Source organism: Podarcis vaucheri (assembly GCF_965113315.1).
Source record: "Podarcis vaucheri genome assembly, chromosome: 10".
Lineage (NCBI taxonomy): Eukaryota > Metazoa > Chordata > Lepidosauria > Squamata > Lacertidae > Podarcis > Podarcis vaucheri.
This window is the reverse complement of record NC_138748.1, coordinates 55,506,454-55,522,069: the sequence shown is the minus strand read 5'-3', so window position 1 is coordinate 55,522,069 and position 15,616 is coordinate 55,506,454. Positions and strand designations below refer to the sequence as shown.

The window sequence follows — 15,616 nt, the reverse complement described above, 5'->3', positions numbered from 1 at the left end:
AGAAGGAAAGTTTTGTGCTGTGCTTTATGCTTGTTTTCGCCTTTTCCCACAGTTGAATTTTTAAAACATGGCTGAGCACGTGTGAGAAAACATGCACTGCAGTGCAATGTGGCTCTATTGCTGCTATGCTATCCGAGGCGAAGCCATGGTTTGGCCTAGTGCTACACCCAAACCGAAGACTGTGGTTTGTCTCACTCCAGACAAACCAAGAGCAGTAAACTAAGAACAAACCTTTAGTTACTGCTTGTGGTTTGTCTGGAGTGAGACAAACCACAAGTTCTGATTTGGGTATAAGCAGTAAGCCAAACCATGGCTTAGTCTTGCCTAGCACAGGAGCAGCAGGTCCCAGGGAAGAGGGCTGTGGCTGCCATCTTACATCCAAGAGACTACATGTTTGCTCATTGGTGCAAAGCCATGGTTTGGTTTTAGCATAATGTCCGAACTGGGCCATTTATGATGCTTGTTTCTACTTTGTAAGCCACCCGAATAATTTTACAGATTGGCAGTCATGTAAATAGCAAAAAACCCTAGTTTCACACTGTGCTCAAACACGTCAACCCGAGTTGTAAATAGCTTTACCTGTAGCGCTCCATGTACTGCAACAGCTGGGAATGGGCGCAGCACAGCTGTAATAGAAATAAAATGTTGGCATTGAAGGCAGCTTAAAAGAGAAACCCACCACTGTGGAAATGTGAACTCTATGGTGGAAGACCAAAAAACACGCAGCAGAGCAGGGGCTCTGAGGTCTGGCTCACCTGAGAACCGCTAACCTGGGCACTGTAGATGCAGGTGAGGGTATCTATCAGATTGTGGGCTTCGTCAATGATCACCACCTGATCCTTCAGCTTGATCCCAGACGCACTTCTAGTAGCTCCATGCAGAAGCATTTGATATGGCAACACCACCAGCTGAAGGAGGGACACAGGCTTGGGTTACAAGGGCGATTTGTCACGTTTACGGGAGTAAAGGTAAGTAAGGTCCAAATGCATTCCCAAAACACACACATAAAATTAAGAGTGAACAGGAAGTAGGGGCGAGATGCGTTTGCAAACATGGACTACTTTCTAGTCCCCACTGAGTGAACTTTCAGGGGCAAACCCAAGGTTGCCAGTGCACAGCAGGCAAAAAGGTTCTGGGAGAGGCATATAAGGCAGGAGGCGACAAACGGAGCCCTTTTCCTCCACTGTAGAGTTAGGCAATAGGGTGCCCTCAATGGTCAGGAATGATGGGCGCCACAGTCTACAGCATCTGAAGGGCACGACATTGGCTACCGCTGCTCCAACAGGGCAACAGTTCGAAAGGAAGGCACTACCAAGTTTCTGCTGCCAGGCAATTAAATCACTTTTGGTTGATCTGATCTGGGCCGTATCCAACAGCGTCCCCTCCGCCGACGGAAAGCACTTTAATTAATCAGCAGTGATGGGGTGGAGGCAATTTCTGTAATTTATCTATCTCCCAACAGGACTAGGTCTTTTACATAGCCAATTAAGGCAACTGATGGTACTAGGTGAGGTAAACTATTTAGGTAAGTCTAACAATTAGCAATCGTGAAGTCCAAGTTTGTGTACTTGGCTCTAAACCTGCTTTCGCCTTCCTTATTTATAGCCCAGTGTTTGAGACACACACAAATGCAGCACCCTGGTTTTCACCTGCCTTGCTCAACAGCTGAAGAATTTGAGGCTAAAGGAAAGCGGCTGGTTTGCCTTTTTGTGGGGCTCACCTGAGCAGCTGGGACAGCATATCGGCTTCCATAATACGGGCAGGCCTTCATTCCCTTCCCCAGAGTCACCAGCTGCTCAATATCTTTCACCTCAACCAGAACTTCATCCCGAAGGAGCTGCATGGGCTCATAGGAGTAAAATGGACAAACTGTTCGGCTCACGCGCCTTTTCTTCCCCTCTGCCTCCTCTCCTGTGCTACTCTTCTCTGGAAGCAAAAAAGGTCAGAAAGAAGAGTTGGGAGAGCCAAGTGGAAAGAGGCGTTCATATTAACGTGAGTGAAAGCAGTGCAAGGGGCCCTTCCTACAACAAAGGTGGGCAGCCTTTTTTCTCTAGAGGGCCGATTCCCCTTGAGGGTAATCCGCCAGGGGCTGCCAGCCGCTGGTGAGCAGAGATGAAAGTGCTCTGGGGACATGGCTGGCTGGAACCCTGAACAGGAGCACTCCCCGCTGCAACATTTTACTGCAGGCCCCACTTTACTGATGATGGTAGAACCTGCCATTGAATTGCACTATATAGTACCACCAAGGCAACTATCTGTGAACAAACAATAAATGTCCATAAAAATGGCAAGTGATTTTAACTAACTGAAGGACATCATCCTCTGTCTATGCTCCTCCCGATGGGAATATGCAGATGGGGACAGATATACCCCTGCTTTAAGTCATTTACGTGCTTTCTTCTCTTGTACATTATTTACTACAAAGCTCGATGACCAAGGTCTTTACCGATGTTGGAGCACTGAACCACTGGTATATCACAAGTGGGCTCTTTATTACTGCATTTGCAATTGTTCAATATAAGATCCATTTTGGAAATAGAAGAAATGAGCACTGAATCACTGATATAATACAAGCGAACTCTTTATTTACTATGTTTGCAATTGTTTAAGATAAAACCTATTTCAGGCACATACCTCCACATGTGGTGGGAGTGTCCCAAAATCCAACTATTCTGGACAACAACCATATGAGAAATATGTAAAATAACCAAGAAAGGATTAGAAATCACCCCAGAATTGGCCTTACTAAACATCTTCCAAGACAATAATGCCCACTTAAACCACAAAGAACTTATAACCCACCTACTTTCAGCAGCCAGAAACATCATAGCCAGACACTGGAGAGACCTGTCAGGAGTAAGCATGGACCAGTGGTACCAAACAGTATGGGAAACAGCCTTACTAGAAAAATTAACCAATAAACTGAAACTGACACAGGGACAAATAGAAGACGCCTTCACCCTGGTATGGCTCCACTTTATCACACACACAGCCCAACAAGACAATGACAAAAATCCACCAACAGCATACAAATCAATATGGCTAACCTGATCCAAAACACCCACCCACCCCACTCACACACGAAAACAAAGACCACCACAGCCAACCACAAATGAACAGCCACACCCTAGGCCAACCCCAACCTCTCTCACCACCAGAGGAACACAAGTGAACAGCAGAGAACCTGCACAAGCAACAATGACACAAAACCCCACATATATTAAGTAAAATAGAAACATCATCACCCGACACCCCCCATCTCCCCCCTACCTCTTTCCCCCTTTTCTTCCTAATGTCTCAACAAATGAAAGTGGTTAGTAAAAATGTTACATGGGGGGGGGGGGGACACGACAGACAGACATTGCACATACTTTTGTAAATCAAGAAATTTTTAAATAAAAATACATTTTAAAAAAGATAAAACCTATTTGGGAAAGAAACTACTTTTGCAATTTTTATGGACGTTTATTGTTTGTTTACAGACAGCTGCCTTTGTGATATTATCTTGTGTCATTTGCAGTAGTCATTGTATCACCAGCCTGTTCATTTTTTTATTGAAATACACTAGGCACCATTTATGTCATTGTTCCCAGCATGTGACACTTTCCTACCATGTTTATTCTTCTGCATCTCCATACAACGGTCGTTGATGAGCTGGACGGCTCCCAGGTGCCTCACTTCCTCATTCACACAGAGGTTCTGAGACAGGTAAGGCAGGAAAAAGCAGAAACCAGTTACAAAAAAAGAGAGACATTCACAACATACACGGAGCAGAATTACGAGAGGCGAATTGTTTGTGGTTTTCTCACGGTCGAGACGAAATATAACAAACATTGAAAAACTTTATTACGAATCTATAAAGCAGCAGGTTAGAATAATTACTTATAAATAATGAAATAAAAATAATAGGATTATGTTCCACAAGAATAACTGATTTATAATGTATGGATTGTATTCAACCAAGATCTACTGAAATTAATGAACCTGTTAGTTATGCCCATCAACTTCAAGGGCTCTACTCAGAATCGGACTAGCACTGACTGCCGCCCTATATAGTGATATACTTTTTTGTATGCATGTATAGGGAAAAAAATGAATAAACCATATTTAAATGTTTCCCCCTCCAGCACCTCAGATTCTTTGGAATGGAAAACTATTTGTGATTATCGTTTCTGTGGTATGAAGTGCCATAAGCATTGCAGACACACAAATCCAGGACGAAGGGTGTTCAGTATTTGTAATATCACAAGGGCAGGCGTCTGCAACCTTTAAGACAAAAAGAGCCACTTGGACCCATTTCCGAAGGGGGGGGGGGACTGGGAGCTGCAAAACCATTGTGAAATTTAAAACAAATATATCTCCGGAGCCGCGATCCGACAGCGGGCGGGAAGGTGACGTCGGGACGGTGCGTGACTAACGCACGCACCGCCCCCATGCGACGTCACAGGCAGTACAGAGCCCGTCACAGTGGGGAGTGTCGGGGCACACAATGCGCCTCCTCCCCTCGCTAGTATCCGCCCCGGAGCCACGGCAAAGGTGTAAAAGAGCCACATGCGGCTCCGGAGCCGCGGGTTGCCGACCCCTGCACAAGGGTGTCATGCTGCTCAGTATCCAATGCCTTACTCAGAATTTGTATTTCTGAAGATGATTTTTCTGGTTTGCATCTTTTAACATTTTAATTAAATAATTATCATTTCCACCCGCCCTTCAGTCTAAGGTCCCAGGGTGGGTTATGACCATTTAAAATGCAACATTAATAACAATCTGTCAGGGAACTGACATCGGAGCCAGAGGCGGAGGCAAGGCTCCCGAGTGATGCTGGAGAAGGGCCCAGCAGGGAGAGAGGCAGCTCATCAGCGGGAGAAGGAAATCAGCGCAACACCAGGGATAAAGGGGGGCAGATGGGGGAATCGGCGAGGGGGCTCCAGGACTCCTCGCCGGACACCAGCGGGGAGAGCACGGGTCCTCCGCTACCCACACCCTCCCTGCGCAGAAGACTTCCGCGCAGGGAGAGTAGGAGGAGACTTGGCGTCAAACAGCTTTTATGCTGGAAAAGGTTTAAGAAACGCCCACTGACGGATTCTGCTAGCGATTGAAACAGCCATGAAGTGAAGGGCTGTCCAGACAGAAAAGGTTTAACAAGGCAACATAGCCAGGAGTGGCGGCAACTTACACACGAGCAACCCCTATTATCATTACACAATTTTTAAAAAATCACAGAGAATACAGTCACAAAAATCAGGGTGGGTGCTAAAAATACAACAAACGGGGGGTGGGGGTGGATGCAGCAATTCCTAACCCTGTAGCATTTCACTATATATATATATATATATATATATATATATATATATATATATCACATCACTGTTTCAACTGCTCCTAAGTGCCACCAAGAAACTATTCCCATGCTAGGGAGTTCTAAGAATAGACACGATGTAGGTCACAAGGTGTTTCCTCAATGACAATACATTCAGTTCCTCCTCTTCTCCCCATAAACGTTTAGAAAGGGAGACATGTGACGTAGCATCATCACACCAAGTGTTCCCTTGCCCCATTTTATTGACTGTTGTGGGGAAGTTCGCACAAGGCAAGCAGGATACTCCATACCCGTACTCAACAGCTCCACAGTGGTACCTCGGGTTACATACGCTTCAGGTTAGACTCCGCTAACCCAGAAATAGTATACCTCGGGTTAAGAACTTTGCTTCAGGATGAGAACAGAAATTGCACAGCGGTGGCACAGCAGCAGCGGGAGGCCCCATAGGCTAAAGTGGTGCTTCAGGTTAAGAACAGTTTCAGGTTAAGAATGGACCTCCAGAACGAATTAAGTTCTTAACCCGAGGTACCACTGTGTTAAAGAATTCAGCAAATGGACAGGGAGGGCACATACCACGTGGGCGCTGTGCCCCTCCCCCTCGTTCCTGACCTTCACATTTTCAGCCCATTTCGAAGCCTCTCTGTAAGAGGATACACTGATAATAAGGGGGGGGGGGCAATTACCATAAAGCTTTCAAGTGCCTTAGGCTGAATGTGATTAGAACCTCCCTTCAGGAATGGAGGGCCGGGGCCAGCATGCAGACTGAACACCTGGATAGACCTGGGAAGGGGAGGAGGAACTGGGAAAACAGCTAGCTAACTTTGATGGCAACCCAGTGGTCAGCACTGTCTAGTTCCGCCCATAGGGAAATTTCATTAGCAACCCAGCTTGCCCAAGGAAAAGCAGAGGGCTACGCACCTGCCTAGACCCCAAGGAGACCAGTCGTGTCGCCTTGCCGAAAGGGCTCTTCTGAACCTCATGTACAAACTGAGCCAGCTGCGAATGTGTTCGGCTGCAGTAGTAAATCTGAGGAAGAGAAACAGAAGAGAAAGACGACCGGGAAGCAATTCATACAGGGCCAGCTTAGATGTGTTAGAAATGCAGGATTTGTGCTCTCTTCCTCTTGCTTCTGCAGTAGGACAGAGGCATCTGCAAGGCCTGCCCAACAAATACAAAACTTTGGCTCCTGGGGGGCTCACTCTGGCCCAGAGTTTGCTCTCAGGCAACTGCTTGGGCCCATGCATCTCAGAAGGGACCAAACAGCCAGAAGGGAAACATTTTGTATGCAACGGCATCAGTCTGACCCTGGGCTCACTAAAGCCAGATGTGAACATCATTTGAAAAATAGGCAAAACTCTTCCACTTGCGATAGACTTCAGCAACTGAGATAGTGACTGGACTGAGGGTAGGAAAGTCAGATGGGATTCTCACTGGATTTTAACTGTATTATGTGTGTATGTATGTGTGCAGTTATCTAATTTGAGCCTTAGAAGCTGGGGGAATTCTTGCCAATTTGTCATGAAACTTTCCACCTACAAATTTGACGGACAGCTGCTGGTGCAGGAACCAGATGCCCCTTGAAGCCTTACCTTAGTTACATGCTCCTCCTCTAGATCGTCATCATCGTCTTCTTCACTTAACCTAAGGGGTGAAAGCACAATTGTGTCTCTCTTTCCTGTAGCCCCTCTGAAACATCTGTGTCATAATCCAGAGCACGTATGACACCGTCTCTCCCCATCTTTAAGCAGGACTCTGTCCACATACAACAGAGAGCCAGCACATTCCTATTTAGCAATGCGAAGGCACAAAAGAGGGGAAATGGAGTGGGGAGGACATAAGTTTCCCCTCATTTTTTTCTGATGACTTTGCAGAACACGGGGGGGGGGGGAGAGAGACTTCCTATGAAATATTTTATTTTACAATGAGTGAAATGCTTTTCGAGATACGCCATAAAAGACAATCCACAGCATTAGAGGACGATTATTCTGGCATATCCAACCCTTAAACCCAAGTTGTACTTCTACACCTAGAGGGTGCTGCAATCTTCATGAGAAGAGCAGATGGGGCCTTCGCTGCTTGTGATTTGCTGCTTCCTTCTTCTTGGTGACCACTAGGTCTAGTATGTGATCGTAGGACCAAGTAGAAGAGGAGAAGAGTTTGGATTTGATATCCCGCTTTATCATTACCCAAAGAAGTCTCAAAGCGGCTAACATTCTCCTTTTCCCTTCCTCCCCCACAACAAACACTCTGTGAGGTGAGCGGGGCTGAGAGACGTCAAAGAAGTGTGACTAGCCCAAGGTCACCCAGCAGCTGCATGTGGAGGAGTGGGGAAGCGAACCCGGTTCCCCAGATTACGAGTCTACCGCTCTTAACCACTACACCACACTGGCTCTCAAGTAGCCTGCTTCTGATGCCCCTTTATCTTGCCATCTTATTGCCATCCTTACCTACTTCCCACTTTCTTCTCCTCATCGCTCTCGTACTCTGCAAGGATCAGATCTTCCTCACTCCGATCCAACGGCTCCAAAGTACCCAACTCATCCGGGTGAGACAACATGTCCTTACTGAGCTGGAGTAGCTGCTCTGCCTCTTCCTCCTCCATCCTCTGAAATAAGCATAATGGAACTGTCAGCCCCTCCAAGTCAGTTAGCTCACTGTCCTATAAGGAAAGGCTCCAAACCCTTAGTGTTTAAGGAACTCAGTGTTCAACCGCCAGAAACCAGAGAAAAATGCTATTTGTATTCCTTGAAATTTCTCAGAGAACACAAGCAGTAGGCAACTACTGTGTCAATAACAAGAGCAATCAAAGCAAATGTGGTGGGGGGGGGGGACCCAACCACTCAATACAGCAGCCTTATAATGAATAACAAGTGGGGCCTTCAACAAGTGCAGAGTTTTCCTCTTTAGAGTGCCAGTCATTTTATTCTACTCCCCTGGCTCAGTTTTTCATCATTTTCTCCCTGCCAATAGTTAGTTAGCGTTCAATACACGAACCATGGAACTCTCAGCATTCCGGGAACCACAACTTATCAACGAAGCTGCAATTAAACATGGTTGGGATTGTGCTGTTGGCAACCGAAGGATAGGCCTGTGGTATCTGAGTCCTCTCACCTTTCTTTTAGAAGTGTATTTCAGCTGCACGTTGTGGCGAATTTGCTCCAGACGTTCTTCTCGCTTCTTCCTCCTGACCTGCTCCTCCTAAAAATTGAAACAACAGTCTGTGAAAGTCAACCATAAGTCCTGGAACGAAAACAGCAAGCCGTTTCCGTACCCACTGTGAATCCCAAGCACATTAGAGCCTCCCAACTTCAGTCTTTCCTAGGTTATATACGTTTCTAGACCACCTGGTGCATAAGGTTTTAAAACAGTGGCTATAACCCAGTTTTCACACAGGTGAAAGAGGCTCGTGAGAAAATACCCCAGAAGAATCTTTCACTTTATGTGTGTCCCCCATTTCTAATTCACCTTGTACTCAATGGGCAGGCAGAATCAAGATGGTTATGCAGTAGTACGAAACACTAAAGACACTGTCATATTTAACAAGGAAATGTAGCACCTGGTACATTTCAAGATGCTACTAACCAGAATCTTTCTCTTTTTAAAAATAGCTTAAGTAGCATTTTCTAAGAGAACTTTTGAGTAAAGTGAGACTTGTGAGCAAATACTTATTTAGTTCTCTATTAAATATTTGAAACTTTTTTTGTTCTTTCAGTGTTGCAATACCACCACAGTTTAATGGTATTCGAGTTGGAAGGGCTGCCATCTTATACTCCTGTGGAGATAATTTTCCAGCTATTGGCTCTATGCAGGAGTGTAGCCATAGGCCATGAGCTTTAAACGTTTCAGTTAAGTTTTTTCCTTATGGTTTGGACACCATTGTTCTATATTAAACTAGTATTTCTGGGTTCTTTAAAGAGATGGCACATGCAAAAGATTTAAAGGTGATGCTAAATGTACATGGCTCAGAGAGAAGAACTGAAGCTACAAGATGAAAAATGATCCCTACATCCAGTGTCTACTAACTCTGCCTACCTCCACTGTTAGAGGCAGCATGCCTCTGAATACCAGTTGTTGGGAATCACAGGAGGGGAGAGTTGCTGTTGCACTTTGGTCCTGCTTTCAGGCATCTGCCATAGGCATCTGTTTAGCACTGTGAGAACCAGAAGAGCCTTTGGCATGATCCAGCAAGGCTTTTGCTATCTCTTGATTATTTACTTAATGTTCTCATTATTCTTTTACAGTTACATCTCTGAATTCGCCACCTAGACAGGCTTTGCTCTAATTAATAAGCAGCATTACCTTCAGCCTGTGGACCATTTCCCGTTCTTCTTTCTTCTGCACAAACTGGGTGATCCAGTCGGGCTCCCCGGCCGATGCCTGGCTCCCCTTCTCAGGCTGCTCTTTGGCACCCTTTCCATTACTTCCGTTTGCCAGCAGGCGGGCCTCTTCCTGTCTCTTTTTCTCTTCAAAGTCTCGGAGCCACGAGAGGGCTCCACAAATGAGACTCAAAGATTTCCCCTAAAAATAAAATTCAGAGTTGCTGCTGTTGTCTTAGTACCACTTATTCAAGAATCTAGGCAGCTGCATTTAAATTTAGAATACAAAAGCCCAGACATTATCTACAGTTCCCAACAAGCCAATACCTGTTTGTTGTCTATTCACAACAACAGATTATTTCTGCAACCCACATAGCTAAGAATTCTGGGTTGCTACAGCACTTTGGGGAAGAGCTGTAGCTCAGTGGTAGAGCATGTGCTTTGCACGCTAGGCTTAATCCCCAGTATTTCCAGGTAGGACCAGGAGAAACAGCTGCTGCCAGTCAGTGTAGACGACACCAAGCAAAGTGGGCCAATGGTCTGTCTTGCTGTGAGGCAGCTCCTTATGTTCCTAAGTAGCAAACCACACTATTTCTCCCGTTCCCTCCCCTCCTTCCACAGCACCCCACTCCCTGGCTGCAACCAAGTCCTGAGAGCCTTTCCTCCATGTTGCAAGGCATTCCTTCTCCAGCCACATGAAGCTCCCACAGCCACCTTGAGGCCTAGGTAGCAGAAAGATGAGGAATTGTCAGCGCTTCAAATATCATTAAAAAATAAAGAGATAATTACTGTGCCAGTTGGGCTTTCAAATATACCAATCTTCCCAGTCTCCAAGACCTGATAAAGTTTAGCCATGAATTCTTCTTGAATGGGGTATGGCACATAAGGAAATGGAAACTTCGTTTTGGCGGCTTCTTGGCTCTCCCCAGCCATCTCCTGAAATGAAAAAGAGACCCATAAAACAGTATTCTGACTCACCTTAACCCTGACTATATATAAACTAGCATTTCTACAAAGGCGGGCAAAAAGGACATTATCAACACAGCTGAAATAAAACATTACACGAGCACAAGGAGGACGGTAAAGATGGCCCTCTTCCATTACGTGCGCATCTGAAGTTATCCCAGGAACCCAGCCAACAGTGGAATCTATCAAAGATTACGCCAAATGCCTACAAGGCATTCCAAACCACCTTAATATTATCATTATTTATTACATTTGTATCCCACTGCTCCTCCAAGGAGCTCAAGGTGCTGCAACTTCCTTTCCCCCCCCCCTCTTCCCCTTTTTATGATGACAACACTTTTGAGGTTAAATTAGGCTGAGAGACCATGACTGGCCCAAGGTCACACACTGAGCTTCATGACTGAGTGGATATGTGAACCCTGGTCTCCCAGGTCCTAGCCCAACACACTAACTGCTATGCCACGCAGGCTCTCAAAAGATAGAAGCATTGCTAGATTCCTCGTACCAGGCCAGACCATTAGATTTAACTAGCTCAGTACCTTGACTGGCAGTGACCCTCTGGGGCTTCAGGCAAGGAGCATTATCTGGGGATGCCAGGGATTCTTCTTCTGCATGCAAAGCAGATGAGCTATGCAGCTTGCGTCAACTGTGCCAACAAGGTGGCAAAACGCTGCTTACCGGTGCAGCATTCTACACAACCAGCTTCAACTAGGACTGGCATAGGTCAGGACATATCTGGAATACTGCAGCTGGCAGTAGCGTCCAGGCAGAAATCAGCAAAAACGTCTGGGGAAATCCAGACGTACGGCAGCCCATGTTGGCAGTGTTGCTTTTGCCGATTATCCAGAAAAATAGCTCAAAAACGGTATGTTTTTTGCAATTTTGCCGAAAAAGGGAAACTCTAGCTTCAACCTTAATACTAGGCCTACATTATGCCGCTTAAAATGGTAGAATTCTGGACTCTCCCTCTTCAAGACTGCTGGTGGGGGGAGTTGGCATCTTTGAACACTCCCTCTATACACAAACACACACCCACACACCCTCCCATATGCCCCTCAGCTTCTGTGCTGCTTCCTGTTTCTGTAATCAAGGACAAACTACAGTAATTCCAAGATATTAGAGACAGGGCAAGGCTGCATATTCACCAGTACACCATGGAGCATCTCTCCCTTTCATACTCTGTACTTGTTGCACAATTGCCCAAGTACTTAAAACAAGATAAACTACTGGTGGTTCAGAAAAAAAATATATATATGCCATCCTGCACACACATGCATATGATTTCACTGCAAGTTCTGGCTAACATCTAAGGAGACGAGAAGGCGGCATTTTAGAGCCTCAGTGTTGGGGGGGGGGCAGGAGACTCCAGAACCTTGTAGGGCTGGGCTTGCAACACAATCCTATGCGGGGCCACAGCGTTTTTCATGAAAAACCTCCCAGGTTCTAATTTTGGCGCCTGCAGGTACGCCTAAAGAAGACTCCTGTTGCAAATCTTGCACAGCTGCTGCCAGTCAGCGCTGACCACGTTGAGCTAGGCGGACCAACAATTTGACTTGGGAGGAGCTTTCCGCGTCCCCTCCGCGCCCCCCCCCCCCAAAAGAGAGGTCCCACTGTACTTCCAGGCAAGAGAGCACACGATTCCTGGAGCACGTTTCTACTTCCCTCCGCGAAGCGCCCTACTCAGCCACCTCTTACCCCACCTTCTTGTCCCTTTGCGGCCACTCTCTCCCCCCGCCCCCATATCCCCCCGCCCCCATATCCCGCCGCCACGGACCCTACTGGAATTGCTCGAAAGCGCGCCAAACGGAGAAGAGCTGCTTCGGCCCGCCTCCCTCCCGCTGACGTCAGAGGTTTCCCGAGAGAAAGAGCGAGCCACTCAGCTATTAAGGCCCCGCCTGACGGGGCGGGTTGGGTTTTTTTCCCGCCCAAATTTTATTGGCTAGGGAAAAGTCCCGTCAGCCAATCGAGTGAGCCGCCCGGGGAAAGAAAATCAACAAGAACAAGACACCGCCTCCGCGCGCGCCGTTTCGTCACCAATGGGAAGTTGTCTCACAGCATGTACACTCAGAAGCAATCCCCGTTTATTTTTATTTTATTCTATTTTATTTGCGCTGACATCCCATTCCTCCAAGAGCCCGAGGTGGCATATACATCCCTTTCCTCATTTAAACCTCCACAACAGCCCTGCGAGGTAGGGATACAGTGAACTTCATGGGATTTGAACCCTGGTCTCGCAGGTCCTAGTCGCGCACTCTTACCCACTACACCAGGAAGACTTAATCCGAGGGAGAGTTTGGTATAGGTTTCCTAGTCAGTCTTACTGCAAAAACCAACAACAGCAAAGGTTGGCATCAGAAGCCCGCTAAGACTGCAGTCCTATACACACGTATTTTATTGCATTTACATCCTGCCTTTTCTCCAAGAAGGATCTACATGGTTCTCCCCATTTTGATATATCGCAACATCTCTGTGAGGTAGCTTATTTGGATGTTTTATTGAAGGGTGAGACTATACATACAAACACACACACACACATACATAGACAATAAGAATACTGTATAAAACAACAATAGACGAAACAGTAGAAACCTAAACAAGGGGACAGACTTCAAAGCAAAGGGATGGAAAATCATAAAGCTGCAACCCTAGGTGGAAGAGCAGGACTTGTTTCTGAGAAAATATCCATGGGATGATATAAGGATACTTCCAAAGGGACAATATTTAGCATTGCCCACTCAGTGTGGGAAACCACTGTATGCTTTGTAACTGTCCATGCTTCAATATGCACCTGCTGCTACCTTCTTTCATAAAAGAGATAACAAGACAAAGAAATGTTGCAATGCCACACTAAAGCATTTAGCATAGACACACCCTAAGACTGCCATCCTATGCCAAGATTCCCACCCCAAGCACATGTCACTGGTAGCAAGTGCCGCTGAACATAGTGGCATTTATTTCTGAGTAAGCATGCACAGGACTGCACTGCAAGTTAGGTGCACTTCAATCCACAGATTTAAATTAGTTTTGGCAAGACTTTTCTAAACTTTCTGTTTTCAGGTGGAAATTCAATCACATACCAGAAAATTCGGGTCATGCCATTACCGTTGATTGGGAGGTCTTGCACAACAAACTTGTAGAATAAATGTTCGTTAAGTAGCCAGCATTGTGAAATCTTCCTGCAAACAAATCAGAATCAATGCTCAAAGCTACCTAGAAGCACTTTAAGTGCCTAGACTCAAATGCAAAAAAAAGGGGGGAGAAAGGAGGAAAGACCTCTAACCCCCCTCTTTGCAGTTCATCCTACCTTTTAAATATGAGGTTTTCTAAATTGTATTCCCTCCCCCCTTGAGCATTAACCCTTGCTTGCAACCACTGCTGTATTCTCTTGTTTTATTTAATCCCTTCAGGTGTTAGCATCTCTTATTTACATCCTATTTGTAACCTTATTTATTTTGAAGTAATCTCCACTGATTGTAATCAAATTTATTTGCATATAAGTGGGTTTGGGATTGCAACCAAAATTACTTTGTATTGCTTCCAGCTTTGCATTGCAGACTGTGCTTGTTGTTTTTCTTGTAGTTTTATTTATACCTTTCACAGAACAGTCAATCTTCAGTTTGTCACATATGACAGTGCACGCTATCTAATATAGAAATGAAAACTAGGGTATGTTGTTGTTGTTTTTACAGCACACGGTGCTTTTAGATGTTTTTCAAATGAGTAAGTAGCCCACATAAGTAAATCACATAGGAAGCAACCCTACCTTAAAACTGCAACCCCCAAAATATTTAGGCTTATACAAGCCCTACAAAATGCAATAGGCTTGGCTAATAGGTTCAGGCCTACAGGCTTGCCAGGTCTATTAGGTTTGCTAGTTTTCTACACACATACCCAAATAATATATATATTGCAAGGGCGAAGTTCTCTCATTCAGATATATCACTCGATTCTTTTGTGCTTTATTATGGTGTGCTTGACAACGCAAAGCTAATGTGTGAACTAATTGATATAAAAAGTACACAGGAACAAACCTTGGTACCAAGTCAGAACATTGAAACAGCAAGCATTATTGTGCATATTCACAGGTAGTAGTTATCCTGAGTTTCAGGCAGAGGTCTCTTCCTGAGCCAGTGTGGTGTAGTGGTTAGAGTGTTGGACTTGCACCTGGGAGACCAGGGTTCAAGTCTCCACTCAGCCATGAAGCTCACACTGTGACCATGGACCAGTCATAGACTCTCAGTTTAACCCTACCTCACAAGAACCTTGTGAGGATAAAACGATGAGAGCGAGAACCATCTATGCCACCAGTTCCTTCGAGGAAAGTTGGGATATAAATGTAAATAATTATAATTATCATCATCAGTTTACAAAGATCAAAAGATTTCAACAGATATAGGACAGAATTGGCCTCACTGCTCCTTCTGCTATGTTGCAAAGAGATTGGCCACTGAAAGACTTGCTGGGAGAGGCCAGGCAGGTTCGTGGAAGGTCCTCCTTCTCTCCATAATTTTGCAGTCCCTGCGATACCCATACATCAGAACATAAGCAGTTTTTAAAAATAATACAGGGTTCTCAGCCAGTCTGATTTAAAACGGGTTGATTAATTGACTGATAAAAAGGTTGTAGCCGCACTCACAGGAGTACTCACCACATCCTTATTTCTTGAGAGAGATGACAGCCAAGTTTATGCCCAGATGGTTCCGCCATCAAAAGCGGCAAGTTTCCCACGAGGAGAGGAAGCAACGCAGAATCAGGCCACACCATTTCACTGGCAAAGGTGAGAAGGGAAGAACCTTGCTGCCCAGTGATGTCACAAGCATTCCTGGTTACCTAGGCCACAGCAGGAGCTCCTGGTTGGCCTTTCATGCCGCTTCCCCTTGATACCCCACCAAAGCAGTGGTCCAGCAAACAGAATAAAGTGAGGATTCAAAAGAACCCAGGAACTTCCTTTATCTGTACAGCCTGCTAATGGTTCCTCCTTTAGACCGACCCTGTGCCCAAAGCCTCAGCAAGGAAG

The 15,616-nt window shown here is 45.7% G+C and overlaps 1 protein-coding gene across 6 annotated transcripts in view; it reads right to left on the bottom strand.

Moving 5' to 3' along the window:
• Positions 1 to 15,361, bottom strand: part of DDX11 (DEAD/H-box helicase 11) — a 33,735-nt gene extending 18,374 nt beyond the window's left edge. The window contains exons 1-11 of one of the 6 annotated variants that reach the window (XM_082240475.1): positions 15,244 to 15,361; positions 10,423 to 10,566; positions 9,617 to 9,835; positions 8,429 to 8,515; positions 7,765 to 7,922; positions 6,907 to 6,958; positions 6,236 to 6,343; positions 3,612 to 3,699; positions 1,721 to 1,926; positions 756 to 908; positions 580 to 626 (exon numbers count right to left, since the gene is read on the bottom strand). In XM_082240475.1, the coding sequence (XP_082096601.1) occupies positions 580 to 626; positions 756 to 908; positions 1,721 to 1,926; positions 3,612 to 3,699; positions 6,236 to 6,343; positions 6,907 to 6,958; positions 7,765 to 7,922; positions 8,429 to 8,515; positions 9,617 to 9,835; positions 10,423 to 10,566 (1,262 nt within the window). In that variant the 5' untranslated portion in view covers positions 15,244 to 15,361. Of the gene's footprint in view, positions 1 to 579; positions 627 to 755; positions 909 to 1,720; positions 1,927 to 3,611; positions 3,700 to 6,235; positions 6,344 to 6,906; positions 6,959 to 7,764; positions 7,923 to 8,428; positions 8,516 to 9,616; positions 9,836 to 10,422; positions 10,570 to 11,138; positions 11,809 to 12,299; positions 12,323 to 12,373; positions 12,507 to 13,676; positions 13,776 to 15,243 lie in introns of those variants that run through there. The other 5 variants (XM_082240473.1, XM_082240474.1, XM_082240476.1 and 2 more) reach the window with 5 other exon arrangements.
• Between the last annotated feature and the right edge of the window lie 255 nt (positions 15,362 to 15,616).